The sequence below is a fragment of the Abramis brama genome (genome assembly GCF_963993115.1).
Source record: "Abramis brama genome assembly, chromosome: 10".
In the NCBI taxonomy this organism is placed as follows: Eukaryota; Metazoa; Chordata; class Actinopteri; order Cypriniformes; family Leuciscidae; genus Abramis; species Abramis brama.
Window position 1 is genome coordinate 11,677,147 of NC_139972.1, and position 19,654 is coordinate 11,696,800.

Below are 19,654 nucleotides of genomic sequence, written 5' to 3' on the forward strand. Positions count from 1 at the left end.
ATACATGAGACTATTTTTTGCCTTTAAATCGTAGATCAAGTCAAAAACAGTTACTACATTGGTCTGGATGGCTCCTTGCGTCTGGTATTGGCCAACGGCATGGAAGTGTCTCTTCACACGGAGCCTCACCTGCTGTCAGGAACAGTCAACCCAACCATAAGCAAGAGAAATGTCACTCTGCCCATCGACAATGGACTCAACCTAGTGGAATGGAGACAACGCAAAGAACAGGCGCGAGGACAAGTCACAGTATATGGACGCAGACTCAGGGTAAGAAAGTCACAGAATTTCCTTCCACATTTAATGCGGATTACATTTGACAGCTTTGTACTCTTATTTGTACATGGATTTCAGGGTCTTAATATTTGGAAAATGCTGGCAGATCTGTGCTGTTACTGGGAAAGGTTCTAAAAGCAAAGACAATAGGCAAAAAAAATTATATATATATATATTATCATGTAGAAGTAAATTTAACAAAAATTTAAGAGATCTGTGAAACCCAACAAACACATCCAAGGCCAAATCATTAGAAATTAATTTAGAAGATGCTTTTATCTCAAGCTATTTACGAAAATCTAATCTTGTAAAGCTGTATTTCTGATTGTCTTTAAAAGAAACATGATCTTATCTGACATTTAACATTACAGACATTGAGTTGAACAAAATTGAGAAAGAATTTGATCGTAAACAACAACAGAAATGAAAAACAAATCTCAAATTGAAATTTATGCAGTTACATTTTCAATGTACTCTATGGCTGTAGTTTTTCATGACTGATTGACATTTAAAAGTATGTATTTAGGGGTTAATGTAATCAATATCAGTCACAATGTTATTATATTTATCTTTTACATTATTAGTTTTGTTGCAATACTTGGGCCCGGATTTACTAAACAGGGCAAATTAGCCTGAGAGGGCAATCCCATAAAAGCGCCGATGGCAGTAGAAAGTTCTGTGCATGATCTACTGACGACACACACATTAAAGAATACAGACGCAGTCAGATCATTTCCATAATGACCAATGCAATCTAACAAGAGCAGCGCAAATTAGCGTCTGGTTTAAGAAATGCTTTTTTTCGGGGTGGTAAATAATGGCGCAAATACCAGTAAATTGACTAGCGCAAACCTTAGTAAATCACCTTGCATGATTCATTTAAATACTCTCCTCCCATGAATTTTGAGTCTGAAAGGGAAACTCCTACAAATGCATATGCAATAAGGTCAGAAGCAAACCCTATCCACGCCTTTTCAACAATAGTTATACACTGCGTGTCTTTAGTAAATCCTGACAGTAGTTTTTTAACGCCAAAAGAGGGTTTGCACTGACACAAGCTGGCCCTTAATATCTTAAAACTAAAATCAATTATTATTAATTTTCATTTTCATAATGCATTTGTATTTTATTTTTATTTATGAAATGTGGAATTGCTCGTGGTGTTTTGTAACACTTACTCTATCAGAAGCTCACATAGGCAGGTAATTGTGCACAGGCCCCAGCGTTACCTCGACGTTGTCATCTGCTCATCCTGAGTTAATTTTACGCTGGCACAGTTTCATACCTCGCAGTCACACCTCCACGCAGCAGCTCATCTGAGCATCGAGGCCGCCTGTACTTGGAGTAATTGCTTCATGATTATAATCTCTATTGCCTCTTGTCATCAGTCTCAGTGTCACGCTGCGCCTGTCCTTTAGACAGATCACTCGTTTTACGGCTGCCCTGTAGAGTCTGGCCAGGCCGTACTGGTCAAGATTCTGCTTCACAAGGTCAGCTCATGCATTAAGCATGTGTGTGTCTGTGTCTCAGTGGACTATTCATCATTCAGCAGCCATGTTTCTCTGACCCTGAGTGCTGGGGTCACAGCCTAGGGCAGTGTTGACTCTCTCGCGATCAAAACCCTGAGGGTTCTGATATCTTCATAATTCTTGTGCTACTTGTAATGGGACCACCTCACAGCTTTTGCAAGATGATATATGAACATTTATATACATGCTACCATTCAAAAGTAAGATTTTTGTTGAAAGCAGTTAATACTTTTTATACTGCAAGGACACATTAAACTTATCAAAAGTGACATTTATAATGCTACAAAAGATTTATATTTCAAATAAATTCTGTTCATCAAAGAATCCTTAAAAAATGTATAATGGTTTCCGCAAAAATATGAAGCAGCACAACTGTTTTCAACATTGATAAGCAACTTGAGCATCAAATCAGCATATTAGAGTGATTTCTGAAGGATCATGTGACACTGAAGACTGGAGTAATGATGCTGAAAATTCAGCTTTGATCACAGGAATAAATTACATTTTAAAATATATTTGCATAGAAAACAGTTATTTTGATTTGTATAAAATTGAACTATGGAATCTTATTTATATCATGTGATTTAACTCATGTACATGATTTGTGTACTACTGAAATCATCGAGCGACCTTGAGTGACATGTCAAGCGATATTTCATGGGTGGATGTGTCAGATTGTGTCAAAAAGTGTGTGTTTGTGTGTGTGTGTGTGTGTGTGTGTGTGTGTGAGAGAGAGAGGGAGTGAGGCTGTTTGTCAAGCTGACAAGAGAAATAAGGGCAGAAGAGAGAGAGATTCAAATTGAAACACTCAAATAGGGAAATATTACAGTGATTTCAATAATTTTTCCATGCGTGCAATCATATACTTTCCCACAGTTCAATTAATAAAGCATCTATGAGGCGTCGCACTGGACAAAAGCTAAAAGAGATCTGTTTGTGATGCACAGCGATCCATTGAATTGTTAGATTTGTACCCAACCCTAATGGAAATGTGGGTCACTAGCAGCCCGGAGTATTGCTGTGGTCACATGTCCTTCACAGTGGCTACTGCCAGGCCACCAAAATTATCCTTGTCTCCATAGCAACTACATCTCCTGACAACAACAGAGCTTTGGAAATAGTAGTGTAAATTGTCCTCTCACAGCGAGCCCAAATCCAAAAACCCACTGAAGGCTTAAACACAAGGCCTCGACTGACAGTTCTCTAAATGTTTGCTTTACATTATTAGAACGGTGTCCTATACTGCCTCCATACAAACAAAGCCAACACGTGGGCAAGTGTGTTTGCTGAAGGAAGCGACAAATCGCACTGAGCAAACAAGATTACAGTTCTTACCACAGCAGCGGACGGATGGGGGAAATTAGAAATGAATGGCAAAGCGGCAAGCAAATATTGGATTGGAAGAACAAAAACTTGAATACATTTTTAATGACAGTGGAGAAGAAAATCAAATGTTGTTTGACAGATTTGTTTACTTTTTGAATATGGAATAGAAATTTCAATTATTGATGGTGATTTAAGAAAACAAACGTTACTTACAAGTTGTTTATTCATTGGCAAAAAGTGCATTAGCGCCAGTCCTAAGATTCTCATAATTAGTCGAGTTATGGAAAAAAGGGTTGTTTTTTGTTCCTAGTTTTAATCCTTGTTTGTTTGACAAACGGGAGTCGGGTAATCTCAAAGAAGTTGTACTTTGATCAGCAAAACATGCAAATTTTATTCGGCTGTCAAAGAAACATGGTGCGGGTCTGTCTAACATTCCCCAATAGTGTGTGAAATATACAATAACTTTTAAGGTTATTTTTGATACTTTTATTTTTAATGGAATATTTAGATGTCATTTTAGAGTGCAACCAACAAAACATGAAGAATAATAGAGATCAATTCACCCAAAAATGAAAATTCCACAAGACTTGTACTCTGTACTCCAAGTTTTCTGAAGCCAAACTATAGCTTTGTGTGAAGATGTAACCAAAGATTTAAACTTTCGTTCAAAAATGTTGCCTTTGACTCACGGCTACCATTCACTTTATTTGTTTTTATCAAAAAATAAACTGAAATATTGTGAAATATTCCTGTGAGGCAAAGCTGAATTTTCAGCATCATTACTCCAGTCTTCAGTGTTCAACTTGCTGTTTGGGATTTCTGTTTATAAGCATCTAAATTAGTGCCAGATTAAAATATTTGTAAATGCTGTTGAAATGTGCCTTATTAAAGTACACCCCACTTTTGTCTTGATGTCCTTTATGAGAGGGAACTTAGACACTCTCTGTTTTTCCCACCCTGCCCCTATTTGATCCCCTTCCTCCCATCATATCTGCTTTCCCAGTGCTGAGCTCGTTTAAAGGAATGTCCAATTTAAGACATTCCCCTTGAGTGGGTTTCCATTCTCCAGAGGCCCAGGATCTCGCTGCCAAAAGAGCTTTTTTTCCAGCCCGTTGGGCCTCTGTTCAACCAGAGCCTGGCATGAGCAGCCAGCCTTCCCTTTCAATCTCTCTTCATTTTTTTCCTTAAGCTTGTCCCTTCAGTCCCCTGTCATTCTACACTGGACAAATCGGCCCTTGACACAAGTTCCCCCATCCTTAGAGCCATAAAAGCATTGGAACGTGTGGTAAATAATACTTAAGTGAATTGCCTAACCAAACGGAATAGCAGAAATAATAACTGTTTTCCAAACATTCTCCCTGTCTATATAATGTTTGGAAAACAGTTATTATTTCTGATCAGAAAATAAGTTCATATGTGAGTATTTTCGGGACAAATTTTCAATCTCGGCATCGCCAGATCAAAGTGAGAGTGAGAAATATGGGGGCCGTGTTCATATCAGTGGGTGGGTGATGCTTAAAGGAATGGGGAGGGAAAAATATATGCCCTTTATTCTGTCAACCTCTTTGTTCTGTCACCCCCACCGGGAATTCTCCTATTCATGAGCTGCTTGCTCTTAATGTAAAATAATCCTCTCAATTAGGTATTAGTGACATTAATTGGCCCCAGTGTAATTGTCCCTTCACAGATGAGAGCTCCCAGCATGCCCACGAGGAGGAGAGAAAATGAGAGAGAGCTTGCTTGTTGCTCTTCCCCCCGTCCGCCATACCACTGGACCAAAGCCAACAACAACTCACAAAATCACTTTAAGACTCTGTTAAGCTTTGCCAGCACTGAGTAAAGCTGGTTGCCAACGTACCTGATGAGAAAAATCGAAATCAATCAAGGAGACATTACATAGAGAAGAGATATGAGGAAATGAGTATTTGATTATAATGCATTTTAAAGTCTGCTTGGCCCAAACTTCCAGATGGATATTTACTCAATAGTCATTCAACCCTTTAGCCATAATATCACAAAGTGGTGTGCTTAGAGGGGGGAAAAAACAGCTGGCACAAATACAGACTCTAAATCTTTAAAATAAACTTTTAAGGGATATTTAGAGTTTGCATTCATTCCAGGCTTCAAATCATGCTTTGTTGCAACAAATACGCTTGCTTATTACAAATCTTAGCCAATTGTATTATGCTTCCGCTACTAAATATAGAAAGGGGGGGCGGGGAAATGGTTTCAAAAGTTATGTGAAATTCGCAAAAGTGTGATTCTTTCTTGGCCTGTTAATTATTAATTGCTAACTGTTAATCTTATCCACCAATATCTAAATTCATATCACAGAAATAAAGGTTCCAGTTCATTGTACCAACAGTTGAAGGTATTGAGGTCTTTAAATCCTGGATTTCCCCCCTGCATTGACCTGTGTGTGCCTTTGGGATTACCAGCCATGTAGGACTAGTTCTCAGCTCTGATCTCAGCATGTGCTGGGGTCAGAGGGGTCTGCGCATTCGAACTGAGCTGAAAACTCAGTATGAAATGTTATTTAAACAGTGTAGTGGGCTTTGAATTTTTAAACGTAGATGAAAAGTGTCATCTTTTTCCTCCTCCTGCAAATACAATTCAAGTTGTCTACCCCTCAATAATTCCATCCTTAAAGGCATGGCGAATGATTATACAGAGCGCTTTTCTCATTAGATTTGTTTTAACATGAAACAAACAAAGAAATTGATTAATTAAAGAACTTGTGTCCTCTAGAGGTTGACAGTAAAAAGTAATTTGAGTAAAACGTAATGAGAGCTTCAGAGAAGACACTGTATCTTACCATGTCCACATGTTGAATTCAGAAGCCTAATCTTCCTATCTCTGTGGGTTTCTTTTTTTTTTTTTTTTTAGGTTCATAACAGGAACTTGTTATCCATGGATTTTGACCGCGTAACCAGGACAGAGAAAGTCTATGATGACCACAGGAAGTTCACCCTAAGGATCCACTATGACCATGCCGGAAGACCTACATTGTGGGCTCCAAGTAGTCGGCTAAACGGTGTTAACGTAACCTACTCACCTGGCGGCCACATCGCCGGCATCCAGAGGGGCACTATGTCGGTCCGAATGGAATATGACCAAAATGGGAGAATCATCTCAAAGATATTTGCAGATGGAAAGTCATGGAGCTACACATACCTTGAAAAAGTAAACATCTTTATCTAGAAAATTATCAGTTTGAAAAATAATTATCTTTTGTTCTGTAGACTTCTCTTTGTTGAACCCTATTAATTTGTTACATTAATAAGCTTTAACCTTGCATGCTTCAGCAATGTTTCCTTTCAAAATGTCAGCTTGTGTTATGCATTGTTCCCGCACACAGCTTGACAACTTCCTCGTTCTTAAAATATCACAAATGTCACTGTCTTGATAATTAGAATATCCGAGAAATGCAAGACGTTACAGTGTAATTTGGGTTTAAAAGTATTGATTATAAGCCCTAAACTCACTCTCTTTAATGTTTCTTGCAATTCTAAAATGACCATGTGCTGGTTAGATCAATAGCCTCAAAATAAAAAATAAGAAGAGCTGCTTCCTGTTGAAATATAAACTCCAGTATATCTTCCCACTGACTTTCATATAAGTTGACTTTATTAAAAATGGTATCGGAAGGGGTGGGGGGTATGATGACTTAATCCTCGTTAATGGGATTTTGCCCTTCTTCATTTTTCAGTCAGTGTTGTAGAGCAGCATATTTGTAATTTTTATTCACCCTGAAGTGATTCTGTGACACCCTACAGTTTGTTGTGCAGTTAGTCATGTGGTGCAATGTGACTCCTGGGTACTTAGTGACCTTCATTTTCACTGGGTGTAGAATTTCACATTTAACTGTTGAAAGTGCTCTCAGAATTTGTTGGGAATTACAATGCTTCATTAAATCAGCTTACTGAACATCGCTTTGTCATTTTCCTTTGGCAGTCCATGGTGCTGCTGCTATACAGCCAGCGGCAATACATCTTCGAGTTTGACAAGAATGACCGGCTCTCTTCAGTAACCATGCCCAATGTGGCCAGACAGACCCTGGAGACCACCCGTTCCGTTGGCTATTACAGAAACACATACAGACCACCTGAGGGCAATGCCACAGTTTTGCAAGATTACAGCGAAGAAGGACTGCTTCTACAAACCATCCACCAAGGAACGGGGCGTAGAGTCATCTATAAGTATGGGAAACTCTCCCGTCTGCTAGAAATACTTTATGATACAACACGGATTGCCTTTTCTTACGATGAATCTGCAGGCATGCTGAAAACCGTGGGGCTTCAAAGCGATGGCTTTGCGTGTACCATACGCTACAGGCAGATTGGACCGCTCATCGACAGACAGATCTTTCGTTTCAGTGAGGAGGGCATGGTGAACGCCCGGTTCGACTACAACTACGACAACAGCTTCCGGGTCACCAGCATGCAAGCAGTCATCAATGAAACCCCCTTGCCCATTGACCTCTATCGCTACGATGATGTCTCAGGCAAAACGGAGCAGTTTGGCAAGTTTGGAGTTATCTACTATGATATTAACCAGATCATTACCACAGCTGTCATGACCCACACAAAACACTTTGATGCCTATGGACGAGTTAAAGAGGTACAGTATGAGATTTTCCGTTCGCTGATGTATTGGATGATGGTACAGTACGACAACATGGGGCGAGTGGTGGCAAAGGAGCTTAAAGTCGGGCCCTATGCAAATACCACCCGTTACACATACGAGTACGATGCTGATGGCCAACTCCAGGTGGTGTCCATCAACGACAAGCCTCTCTGGCGTTACAGCTATGACCTGAATGGAAATTTGCACCTCCTTAGTCCCGGTAATAGTGCCAGACTTACACCGCTACGCTACGATATTCGGGACCGCATTACTCGGCTAGGTGACGTTCAGTACCGGTTGGACGAGGATGGATTCCTCAGGCAGAGAGGCAATGATTTCTTTGAGTATAATTCTGCTGGGTTGCTTGTTAAAGTCTACAACAAAGTTAACGGATGGACCATCAAGTACCGCTATGATGGCTTGGGCAGGAGAGTTTCCAGTCGGAGTAGCCAAGGCCACCATCTGCAGTTCTTCTACGCAGACTTGTCCAGTCCCACCAGAGTCACGCACATGTACAATCACTCAAGCTCAGAGATCACCTCGCTCTACTATGACCTTCAGGGCCACCTATTTGCCATGGAGTTAAGCAGTGGGGATGAGTTCTACGTGGCCTGCGACAACATTGGTACACCGTTGGCCGTATTCAGTGGTGCCGGTCTCATGATCAAACAGATCCTGCACACAGCTTTTGGGGAGGTATATTTGGACTCCAACCCAAGCTTCCAGCTAGTAATAGGCTACCAGGGTGGCCTTTATGAGCCCCTTACAAAGCTTGTCCACATGGGCCGCAGAGATTACGATGTTCTTGCAGGCCGATGGACCATACCTGACATTGATGTTTGGAAGCGGCTCAACAGCAACAACATTGTGCCCTTCAACCTCTACATGTTTAAGAACAACAACCCCCTGAGCAACACCCAAGAAACCAAGTGCTATATGACAGGTAAACACAATTTTTTATAAATGTTTTGTTGAAACACACTGAGGGCAACATTATTTAATAAATCCGTCCATCCAAGCCCCTTGTCCTGTGTAGGGTCACAGGGATGCTGGAGCCTATCCCAGCGTCTCGGGCCGAAGGCTGGGAATATTATTTAATAGCCTGTAAATCACTTCAATGTTACATTTTACTTTCAACAATCTAAAACACCATGAGCACATGGTGCCAAGAATCCTCCTTGCACTAGAGTGATTATTTTTCAGGCTCTCGTCCCAGCCCCAGCTTGGGGTGTTCTTGCCTCCACAAACACTGCTTGTGAGCAATGACAGCACAACAAAGTCCCCTTTGTTCTTCATTCAGGTTGTTCCTCTGAAATATCCCATCAGTCTTTGCTTCCTCAGCCTGTGCGGGAGGTAAATAGTGGTGAATGCTCCCCAGTGTTAGACAAATAACACAAAGGAGTCCATGGAACTAGAAGCTAGGGGCTGATTCACTTTTCTCTCCACATGAAAGCGAAATTGCAGCCTTACTCAAAGAAAACAAAATATTATAGTCACATTTGTAGTCTATAACAGTGAATGCATCCTGTTTTTTGACTGAAATCAAAGCCTTGGTTCATGCCCTTGCTACCAAAGGAAATGAATACTATATAATCGTATCAGTTGCTTATGTTAGATTAAAGTGTGTTCCTCTGTGTATTTCCTTTGCATATCCTCTTGAAAAGTTTAGTGGCAAGATGAGCCCTTGTTCTCTGAAAATTCAGACGCAAACAACCTTGCCCCTAAACCATACTTTGGATTCAACAAAAGTGAACCTCATGACAGTTTTCCAGAACAATGTTTACCTTTCATACAGTACATCACCGCTAAAAAAAGAGAAAAAAGACTATGCCTGGTTTCTTGCTTATGTTGTGTACTTTATACCATTCCTCAAAATGCAATGCTGGTGTGCTTCATTTGTTTATTCTTACGGAAATCTGGTTGATTAGCTTTACCAGCTAAGTTTGGCTAGCAAATAGCATGTATGTACTGGTACACTGACCAGACCAGAACTAACCAGCATACTCTAAGCTTGTGCTAGTTTTTGCTGGTCTTTGCAGCAGGGTATAGCATCTGTATGCTAATATTATGGTGGACTAGCTGTATTTCAAGCTCAGATAAATACTTGGCCGCTAGGATTCACCCTCTGTCATTAAAGTCAGCTTTGAAGAAGGAAATCTAAAGATTCGGCTGGATATTAGATGTTCTTGAGTGGGCCGTCAGCCATTTATAAATGATGGCGTTGACATTTTCATTCCTCTCTGAAGTACAGTAGGTACTTTCAATGTCCTCAATCATATTCATATTTAAAACAACTCTTTCAAGCGACAGCCTTAAATAAAGGAGGAGTACTCAGTGTGCACTTCATTGCTACAGTAATGTTTCTTCTATCCATGTCTAATGTGTTTGATGCAGCAGGGAAATGTCACTAAAAAGTATATTTGATTTTGGTAAGGTTCATACTCTCTGTATATTGTGATGGCATTTGCTATCTATGCTAATGCTTATAAATATGCACATATACAAAAAAAAAAGAAAAAAGGTCACAGCATGAAATATGTATAATTATCAAGTGCACCAGCAGATCTAAAACATTGAGTTTCTCACATGCTGGAAGAAATGATATCAGAGAGATTGGGCTCTTCCTGTGGAGGATTAATCATATTTAGTCCAGTCTCTAAAACTACTGTTGCCTGTAATGACTGTGGGAGCTTATTTCGAAAAGGAGCTAACTTGGCATGTGTCCTGATTTGCAATGAATTATGCTTTTGAAATGTAGTTCACTTAAATAGAGTAAATTGTTATACAGGCATTGTCAGTGAGTGTTGTAAGTTTACTTCATTGCAGCATTTCTCTTCCAACAGATGTCAACAGCTGGCTAGTGACGTTTGGTTTCCAGCTATACAATGTCATCCCTGGCTACCACAAACCTGTCACGGACGCCATGGAGCCGTCTTACGAGCTCATTCACACTCAGATAAAGACTCAAGAGTGGGATAGCACCAAGGTAATTTATCCAACAAATTTCTCTGTTTGTTTGCCCACCTCTTTAAAAACACACCTGGCCTTTGACTTTAACTTCAGACTTTATTTGCAGTAACTTGACCTTTCAGTTTGCCACCTCCCTGTGGAGTCCACAGCAATCAACCCAGATGCTCGCACGAAAGAGCTTGGCCTCTGCTCTGGCTCCTCGAGCCGAGGGAAAAGGGGTCAAGCTAAAGAGCCCTTGTAATAGGACTGCCATTAGGGAAATTCACTCCAAATTTCCTCCAGCAGCAACCATTGATTTCATCTCAGTCTTTCACACTCTTTAGCTCTTTAAAAGATGTTGTCTCCCTCTCTTTCCTCTCTTTATGCTTCTTTGTCTCAATGCTCTCTGTTTTTCTCAGTCTCAGACATGCACTGATTATCGAGCCTCCTTTAAGCCATCTGAATAATTGAGAAGCTAGTTGGACACGGTGGCGGCTCTTTTGGCGGTTGTTAAGGACACCTTACCTCTTGAGCTCTCCTAGCTGAAACGAAATTTTCTTCTGAAAGAATAACGGGTATATAGAGCTGGGCTGATTTAGGTGACAAATCAAATACTTTTTGGGAAGTTGACATATCCTTTGGTTTGACAGGCACACCATCTAAAATTGTATATGGAAAGTCCAGTCCCCTTGTTGATAAGGGCTTCCATTCCAATGTGTCAAACAGTATACACAACCTCAAGCTATCAAGCTCTATAATAAGGGAGCATTTGAAGCTGAGCGCCATGGGTGTGCCTCAGACATGAGATATGAGATTTTAAATGTACTGTGATGGAGCTATTTGAAGCCATCGGCCTGCCAGGTTTCATGTGGCTTTAATACATTCAAGGAAAAGTGAAGTATCCAAAAAAAAAAGGACTTTCATTTTTCAGACACCCCAGATTTTGTTTTTATTTAGTTGAGTTGTGAGGGGAAAACTCTTTTTCGAGAGTTTTGTTAGATTTTCTTGGCAATGCAGACCTAACTCCCAAAAGAGCCTTTCTTTTTCTCTTTCTCTAATAAATTCTCTTTTGGGAACCAACCATGATAATTTAATCAAAAGCACAGAGTCTTCTCTCGTAGTGTGCTCTTGCATACAAAGCTGTTTAAATTGTCAGGGCATGCGTTTAAAAAGTCTCAATTAATGCAGCACAAAAATATTAGGTCTCAGTTACTTGTGGCCATTGGATCCAACCTTCAACTCCAGAGTTTAGCGATCAAAAACAAGACTATGCAAAATGTACAATGGGAAAGTAGAATTTTCTAGTGTGACCACTTCCCAAAAACCTGTGAAACGTTAAAAGAATTGCACGGGAAGGTTTGTTTCTCTGGGAGTGATGTGGGCTGACTTCAAATCAACTTGGACACAATGCAAAGATGCAATGATGGACTGGGCAGCAATCTCAGCCCTCCAGGGAGACTCCCCCTCTATCATGTTCCTCGTAGGGTTCCTCTCCTATGGGAACCTTAGAAGTGCATCCAATAGCTCTTTCAAGGCACTTTTCAAAAGAAGAAAGAGCCCAATTCAATTCAAAACCCTAGCCTGAATTTTCCATTTCAAATATGATATATATATATATATATATATAAAAAAAAATTCTCAACAACACAGTATACACTTTTGAATGTTTACTCTGAGATTGAATCTTTACTGTGAAAGTGAGACCAAAAAAGAACTGATTTACCCATAAATCAGCTCTCTCAGGCTCAACCCCACAAGCAGATATTTTCCCCTTTTATTAGGGTGCAGTAAACAATTCTAATTGCCAACCAATTTGCTTTTTTGGCAATGTAATCGTGGGGTCATTAATGGGTTTTTAAAGCAGCTGCATAAAAAAAAAAATACTAATGGGCTTGCAGCTGCACTGCTGTTCTTTTAAGAGTCTAAAGTGGGTTATTTATACCATAATGCCCATGTTACAAAAGTCCTGCAGTGCAGAGTATCTAAAGGCATAGAGGAAATGACCCTTCATTACAAATAGCCTTTTCACCGCTGAATTTCTTTTATGGGTGAAATTTGCTATTTTGCAACTATTAAGAAACCTACGACCTACACAGTAACAACTGAAGGAGGGATGATCAAGTGAATCTCACAAATAACATGATTCATGTTTCACCCATGTTTCATGAAAAAAGAAATTATATTTTGCGTACAAAAAAAATTACTGTTTTTGAGACCAAGTGACATTAATTTCATTACAATTAAGCACATTCATTCTAATTAAGTTCCCATTAATATGATGTACTTACCAAATTCTAATGCTGATTAAATAATTAAAGAGAGTACAACCGTGGTGTATAAATTATTTTTTTGCAGTGTTAAAAGGACTGACATTTTCAAGCTTCTAAAAGGACAAAATCATATCATAAAAGTATCATAAATGTGGTCCATACAACTCATGCGCAATGTTCATGTCATACAATAGTTTAGTTAAAATTTAAAATAGTTTAGTTCAAATTTAATTTGTTATTCACTGAAAAACACCTGACCGAGAACCTCTGCAAACAGATCAGTTGAATTAATGAACAAATCTTTAAGATTTGTTAAAAAACTAACTTTTTTTCTGAACTGGATCAACTGGTTCATTGAAATTCTTAAACTCAAATGATTCCTTCACAAATCAGACATCACTACTTCTATCAAGGAATTTAGGATTTAAAAATTAGAATAAAATAAGAATTTTTTTTTAACCCTTTAATGTGAATTTAGTGGAAAAAGTGCTTAAATGTCATAACGTCACAATGAAATTAATGGTTGTAAAATGATGCCTTGTTGGCAATTCAAAAAAATACAATTTAATATAAATATGATGTTTTGGCTGAAATATGACCTTGACTTTATGAAGTAGTAGCTTTATGAGATTCACCTGCCAGTGCTGTGTTCTTACTCTTAGCCAGCACTTCTTAATTCAATTGGAGTTTTTTTGGAGCAGTTCTGCTTCTTACACCAAACATGATGGATTTAGTGCTCTGAAAATTTCCAGCGAGGCTGGATAGTGAGTGCTGACTTTTTACTTAGACTCCCAGGGTTTCGAAGACCTGTGTGGTTGAGAAGTGATGTAAATGTGCAGATATCCGCTGGATGTCCACAGACTGATCTGGACTTATATCAGACCCCTGCACTGATAGGCCTCCGTGCTGTCAGACTGCCTGCCCAGTGCTATTTGAATGATGGAGTATTTTTTATTTTATTTTTTAAAGTCAGATTGGTAGGTTACAGCATAGACAGCCAGCCGTTTATCTCTCTGTGCCCTGTGAACTGTGACCAGAATGAGAAGGATGGTGGAGTAAACAAACATACTGTGGCGAGGTCTACGGTATTATACCTCTAAGCCAGGGATTTTATTCACTTTTTTGACAGCAAACACTTTTAATACTTAAAATATCTACTTGAAGTACCCTTGAGATTTTAAGTTTAAAAAAAAAATTACATTTTATTTTTATTAAGTATTTTATTTTAAATATATATTAGTGCTGGGCAACGATGAATTGCATCCAAAATAAAAGTTTGTGTTTACATAATATATGTGTGTGTACTGTGTATAATTATTTTGTATATATAAATACACAGACCAAGTGTATAAGAGCATGTATATATTTAAGAAATAGTTGCATGTAAATACTGTATATATATTTATACATAATTTATATTATATATAAATATAAATATTTAAAAAATCTTAAATATTACATTCATATTACTTATATACATGCATGTGTGTGTATTTATATACACAAAATAATTATACACAGTACACACATATATATTATGTAAACACAAACTTTTATTTTGGACATTTGGACACTAAAGATGCTTTGAAGAGAGAACTTGACCTCCTCATCTTGACATCTGTTATCACAATCCAATCTACTTATAAAAATCCCTCCCTGCATTTTTATTCATAAGTATTGTTGAATACTTCACGTTACAGAAGTAAAATTCATGGTTTGTGAATGCTGTTTAAACCACAGCTGATGTTCCTTTTTAAATACTGCAAATCGTCTGCAAATGATGCTTTAATAAAGAGAACTCCAAGCCCTCTTCGGAAGCTAGTGGGAGGTAAAAATCACGGGAACCTGTTTACTCCCTACAAACTAAAAGTTTTTTAAGTGTTGAAGAGTCAGATGGAAGATCTTCAAAATAAATCACACGATTCACACCTGAGCATAAGATAGAATGAGTTCTGCCACGTACAGTAGTTATATCAGGAAAGGTGAACTTTGAAGTGATAATGAAGCAGCATGATTCTTGGTTGAGGGGAAAGTTGAGCAGCTGAACGCGGGGGTAGGATGAGTTTCCCGCTGAGATCACCCATCCTGCACAAGCCATCAGGAAACGTTACTTACTCCCAGGAAATAGCAGAAGCAGCAGCGAAGGCGGTGGGCGCAATGACGCCTGCCACTGGAGGAGAGAACATAATGAATGTGAAAATCACACGCAATGATTTACAACGTACAATGTTTTGCTGAGATGAACCATGTCATAATATGTCACATTTCGATCAGTAGCGCCAATGTTGTTTTGGAGATGCAATAACATATGTTTAATTTGATCGCTCAATGAAAGTACACTACCAGTCAAAAGTTGTAGATCGGTAAGATTTGAAATGTTTTTAAAAGAAGTCTCTTCTGCTCTCCAAGTATGCATTATTTGATTAAAAATACAATACAAAAAAAACAGTAATATTGTTAAATATTATGACAATTTAAAATGACTGTTTTCTATTTTAATATATTTTAAAATGTAATTTATTCCTGTGATCAAAGCTGAATTTTTAGCATCATTATTCCAGTCTTCAGTGTCACATGATCCTTCAGAAATCATTCTAATATGCGGATTTGATGCTCAAAAAACATTTATTATTATTATCAATGTTGAAAACGGTTGTTTTCAGGATTCTTTGATGAATAGAAAGTTCAAAATAACAGCATTTATTTGAAATAGAATATTTTGTAACGTTATAAATGTCTTTACTGTATCTTTTGATACATTTAATACATCCTTGTTGATCAATAAAAGTATTGATTTCTTTTATTTACTCCCCCCCCCCCCCCCCCCCCGACCCGACCCCACCCCAAACTTTTGAACATAGTGTTTAATGTTACAAAAGCTTTCTATTTCAGATAAATGCTGTTCTTTTGAACTTTATATTCATCAAATAATCCTGAAATAAAAATGTAAATAACTGTTTTCAACATTGATAATGATGAGAAATGTTTCTTGAGCAGCGAATCATCATGATTTCTGAAGGATCATGTGACACTGAAGACTGGAGTAATGATGCTGAAATTTCAGCTTTGCATCACAGGAATAAATTACATTTTTAAATATATTCATATAGAAAACAGCTGTTTTAAATTGTAATAATATTTCATAATATTACTGTTTTTGTTAGTTTTTTTATCAAATAAATGCAGCCTTGGTGAGCACTTTCTTTAAAAACATAAAGAATGTTACCGATCCAAAACTTTTGACTGGTAGTGTAGTCATCCATAATCACAGTGAAATCCACAAAAGGTTGATGTCAGGACACTCACAGGGTTTTGTTTGTCTCTTTGCAGTCCATTCTGGGGGTACAATGTGAAGTCCAGAGGCAACTGAAGTCTTTCGTCCGACTGGAGCGTTTTGGCCAGATCTACGGAGCGAGTGATTCCGGCTGCCCCCAAACCCCTCTCTATACGCTCTTCGCCACAGGGGGGTCCCTCTTCGGGAAAGGGGTGAAAGTAGCCATCCGGGAGGGCCGCGTTTCTGCTGACATCATCAGCCTGGCCAACGAGGACGGGCGGCGAATCGCTGCAGTCCTAGACAAGGCAAGCTACCTGCAGGATTTACACTTCACCATTGCGGGACTGGACACGCACTACTTTGTCAAATCGGGACCGGTAGAGGGAGACCTATCTCTTCTGGGAATGACGGTGGGCCAGCGCACGCTGGAGACGGGCGTCAACGTAACCGTCTCGCAGGTCAACGCGGTCCTCGGCGGGCGTTCGCGCCGTATAACCGACGTCCAGCTGCAGTACGGGTCACTGAGCCTCAACGTCCGCTACGGCAGCAGTCAGGACGAAGAGAAGGTGCGCGTACTGGAACTGGCGCGCCAGAGGGCCGTCGCCACCGCCTGGGCTCGCGAACGCCACAGACTTCGGCAAGGAGAAGAGGGCTCTCGAGTCTGGACGGACGGCGAGAGGCAGCAGCTCCTGAGCGTGGGACGCGTGCAGGGCTACGAGGGCTTCTACATAGTATCGGTCGATCAGTTCCCCGAGTTGGCCGACAACGTAAATAACGTCCACTTCTTGCGACAGACTGAGATGGGTCGCAGGTGACATGAACGCAAGGGGAACCCGTGCTCGGACTCAGCGTCCGGGACTTCTTGCCAAAGACAAGTTTCGTTTGTGACCATATTATGTTACTTTATTTTTATGTTGACTGTGCCAGACTTATTTTTTTAATACATGACGTACATGGTTGCAAACAGTTGCACTGTTTCGACAGCAGAGTGCCCTTCTCTCTTTTGGTAATTCTTAAACCCTCTTCGTCCTGCTAGAAGACGGCGTGTGGCAGTGTCCGCGGTTTATTCGGTTCTGCCTTCGTGTTTTGTGGGTTTGCTCAAAGGAATATAGGAAGAAGGCTGGTAATGCATTATGCTCACTGGCTCAGCCTGCTGCCAGACGAGCAGATTGTTATTCACGAGCTTCACTCCACTCTGCCTTTTTCCCCCCCGCGCCTCAGCCAAGGAGAGACCTCTTTTAATCGCTTCTTTTTATACTTGAAAGCCTACCGGCTGTGTCATACTTAAACAAGGACATTGGTGTTTGCGGTTCAGATACCTAGCTGAATCTCATTTTCAAAAACTTGCTGTGGTGTCTTGTAATATTTTGGGACTGGGTGGCTTGCTGGTAACATCCATTTTTATTATTATTATTATTTCTACCATTTTGACCAAATGGCTTAAAACACATTTAGAAAGAGAAAAGACGAATAAAGAACGCTACTTAAAATCTGAAAAATGGACAAATTTAGTAAATAAATAGAGAATAGGTAGCCCCATGGTCTTTAAAGATGCTTGTGAAAATGAAATCGACACTGTTTGGGAAAAAAAAAAAAGCTCCAAAACCTAGTGATCTGCCCACCTAGACAACAGTTTAAGGGTTGATCCTGATGCAACAGCTGTTCTAATAGGCAGGTAGAAAAAAATTGTTCTTCAAGGCATCGAAGCAAGTATAAAAATCCAATGAGGTGAGAGAAATGTTGACATTTCTTTTTATTATTATTTTATTTAGTGCTCAAAAGTAGTCTGAACTAATTGGGCACTTACCCAATATTTTGTGCTATGCTGTTTTATGCACTGTGCATTTAGCATATCAACATGCTAACATCAAACTCTATTGGAATTGATTCTCTGCGCAAAGCGCAATTTGTGTGCACATCAATCACTTATGAGGTTACATTTTGTTAGGATGCCTATGAAGGCAGCTCCCTATGAAGGCGGTACACAGCACGGCAGCTCGCTAGGTTTTGGAATGGAGCTACTAAGACTTTATGAAGAAGGATTGTTTTTTTAATATAATAGTTTGAGATCAACATGTTATTTTATGGAAACATTCACAATGCACAGTATAATAACAGTTGTGAAAACATACAAAAATGTGAACATTTGTCCCTTTTATTGCTAATTGTTGTACTTGAACAATGTTTCAACACATGGAATAAAGTCCAGAGAGTTGGTCGATTCGGTTTATTTGTTTTCATGGTTAAAACAAAGAGTTGCATATGGACCATTCCTAAGAATGACAGTATTTATTTTAGTGCTGTGTTTTTTAGAGGAGTATACGTCCTCATGTTTGTCGGTGAAATAAACGCTTCAAGCGTAAAGCGGCATGAATGCTTAAAAAAAAAAATAAGCACATTACTTAAACGTGCACTCAGACTCCTTTTCTTTCTTTTTTTCTAAGAAATGTACTTGGTGCTCCAAGCACTGCACATCGTGGTAAGGAAAGGTGACAACCCCTGTGAGTAGCCTTTGCCCCGAGGATCTCCCAAGCATGAGGTGACGTTGAGAGTGCTCTGAATGTGAAAGTCTGCAAGCTGCCTGAAATGCATTAAGGCCTGAAGGTGCGTCATTTAGAGGTTGAAATGCACGTCAACCCACCATCTGGATATGTGAACTTCAAAGAGCATCTATTTCTGGTTGGATGATGTTAATATGTCGGAGATGATGGCGCTTCACGTTAGCGTTCGGTGTTCGCTGTCGCTCTTGGGGAAATCACTTTGGAATGGTCACCAAGATGAATAGATCAAGTGTTTTAAGCTGTATAATATTGTCGAGCATATTTTGGTTTCTTTTACTGTCATTGAATGCAGTGGCATCATGAGTCTGACAACACCGCTGTATTTAAAAAGAACAACGCTGAATGAAGGAAAAAAAGCTATTTGTGTTCAATTGCACTGAAATGCATTGCAAGGCTTTTTTTTTTTTTTCTAAACTTTCGGACTTATTTGGACTTTTCGTTTGTTCTCAACACTGTGTTTCTAAATGCTTCTCTTTGAAAATGTAAATAAGATGAGGAGTAGTGGGCTGTAAATAAAATGCAAATGTAGATACCTTTTAGAGCTACAGCAGTGAATCTGTGTAGTCTAGACGAAAAAAAATAAAGAATATTTTGTGTTTACATTTATTTCACGTCATTGTGATTTGCACCGCAATTTTTCTTTTTTTAGAAACGGGTTTCCCGAACACTCCCGTGTGTTTGCATTGTTTAACTTATTTTGTGTGAAAACTATGGGGAGCAAAAACCTCCCTTATTGACTTTATATTTCACAATTACAGCAATTCTGTCCCCTAATTGCAGCTTTATCACAGTTATGTCCTGCAATATGACTTAATATGGTCCACTTGCGACTTAGTTTCTTGT

General features: G+C 39.3%; 1 protein-coding gene across 1 annotated transcript in view; it reads left to right on the forward strand.

The window, feature by feature from the left end:
* The window catches only part of tenm4 (teneurin transmembrane protein 4), a 242,867-nt gene extending 223,456 nt beyond the window's left edge, over positions 1-19,411 (forward strand). The window contains exons 26-30 of the mRNA XM_084126175.1: positions 35-270; positions 6,018-6,314; positions 7,086-8,700; positions 10,601-10,743; positions 16,307-19,411. Of these exons, the coding sequence (XP_083982301.1) occupies positions 35-270; positions 6,018-6,314; positions 7,086-8,700; positions 10,601-10,743; positions 16,307-17,065 (3,050 nt within the window). The 3' untranslated portion in view covers positions 17,066-19,411. The remainder of the gene's footprint in view (positions 1-34; positions 271-6,017; positions 6,315-7,085; positions 8,701-10,600; positions 10,744-16,306) is intronic.
* The last annotated feature ends 243 nt before the right edge of the window (positions 19,412-19,654 follow it).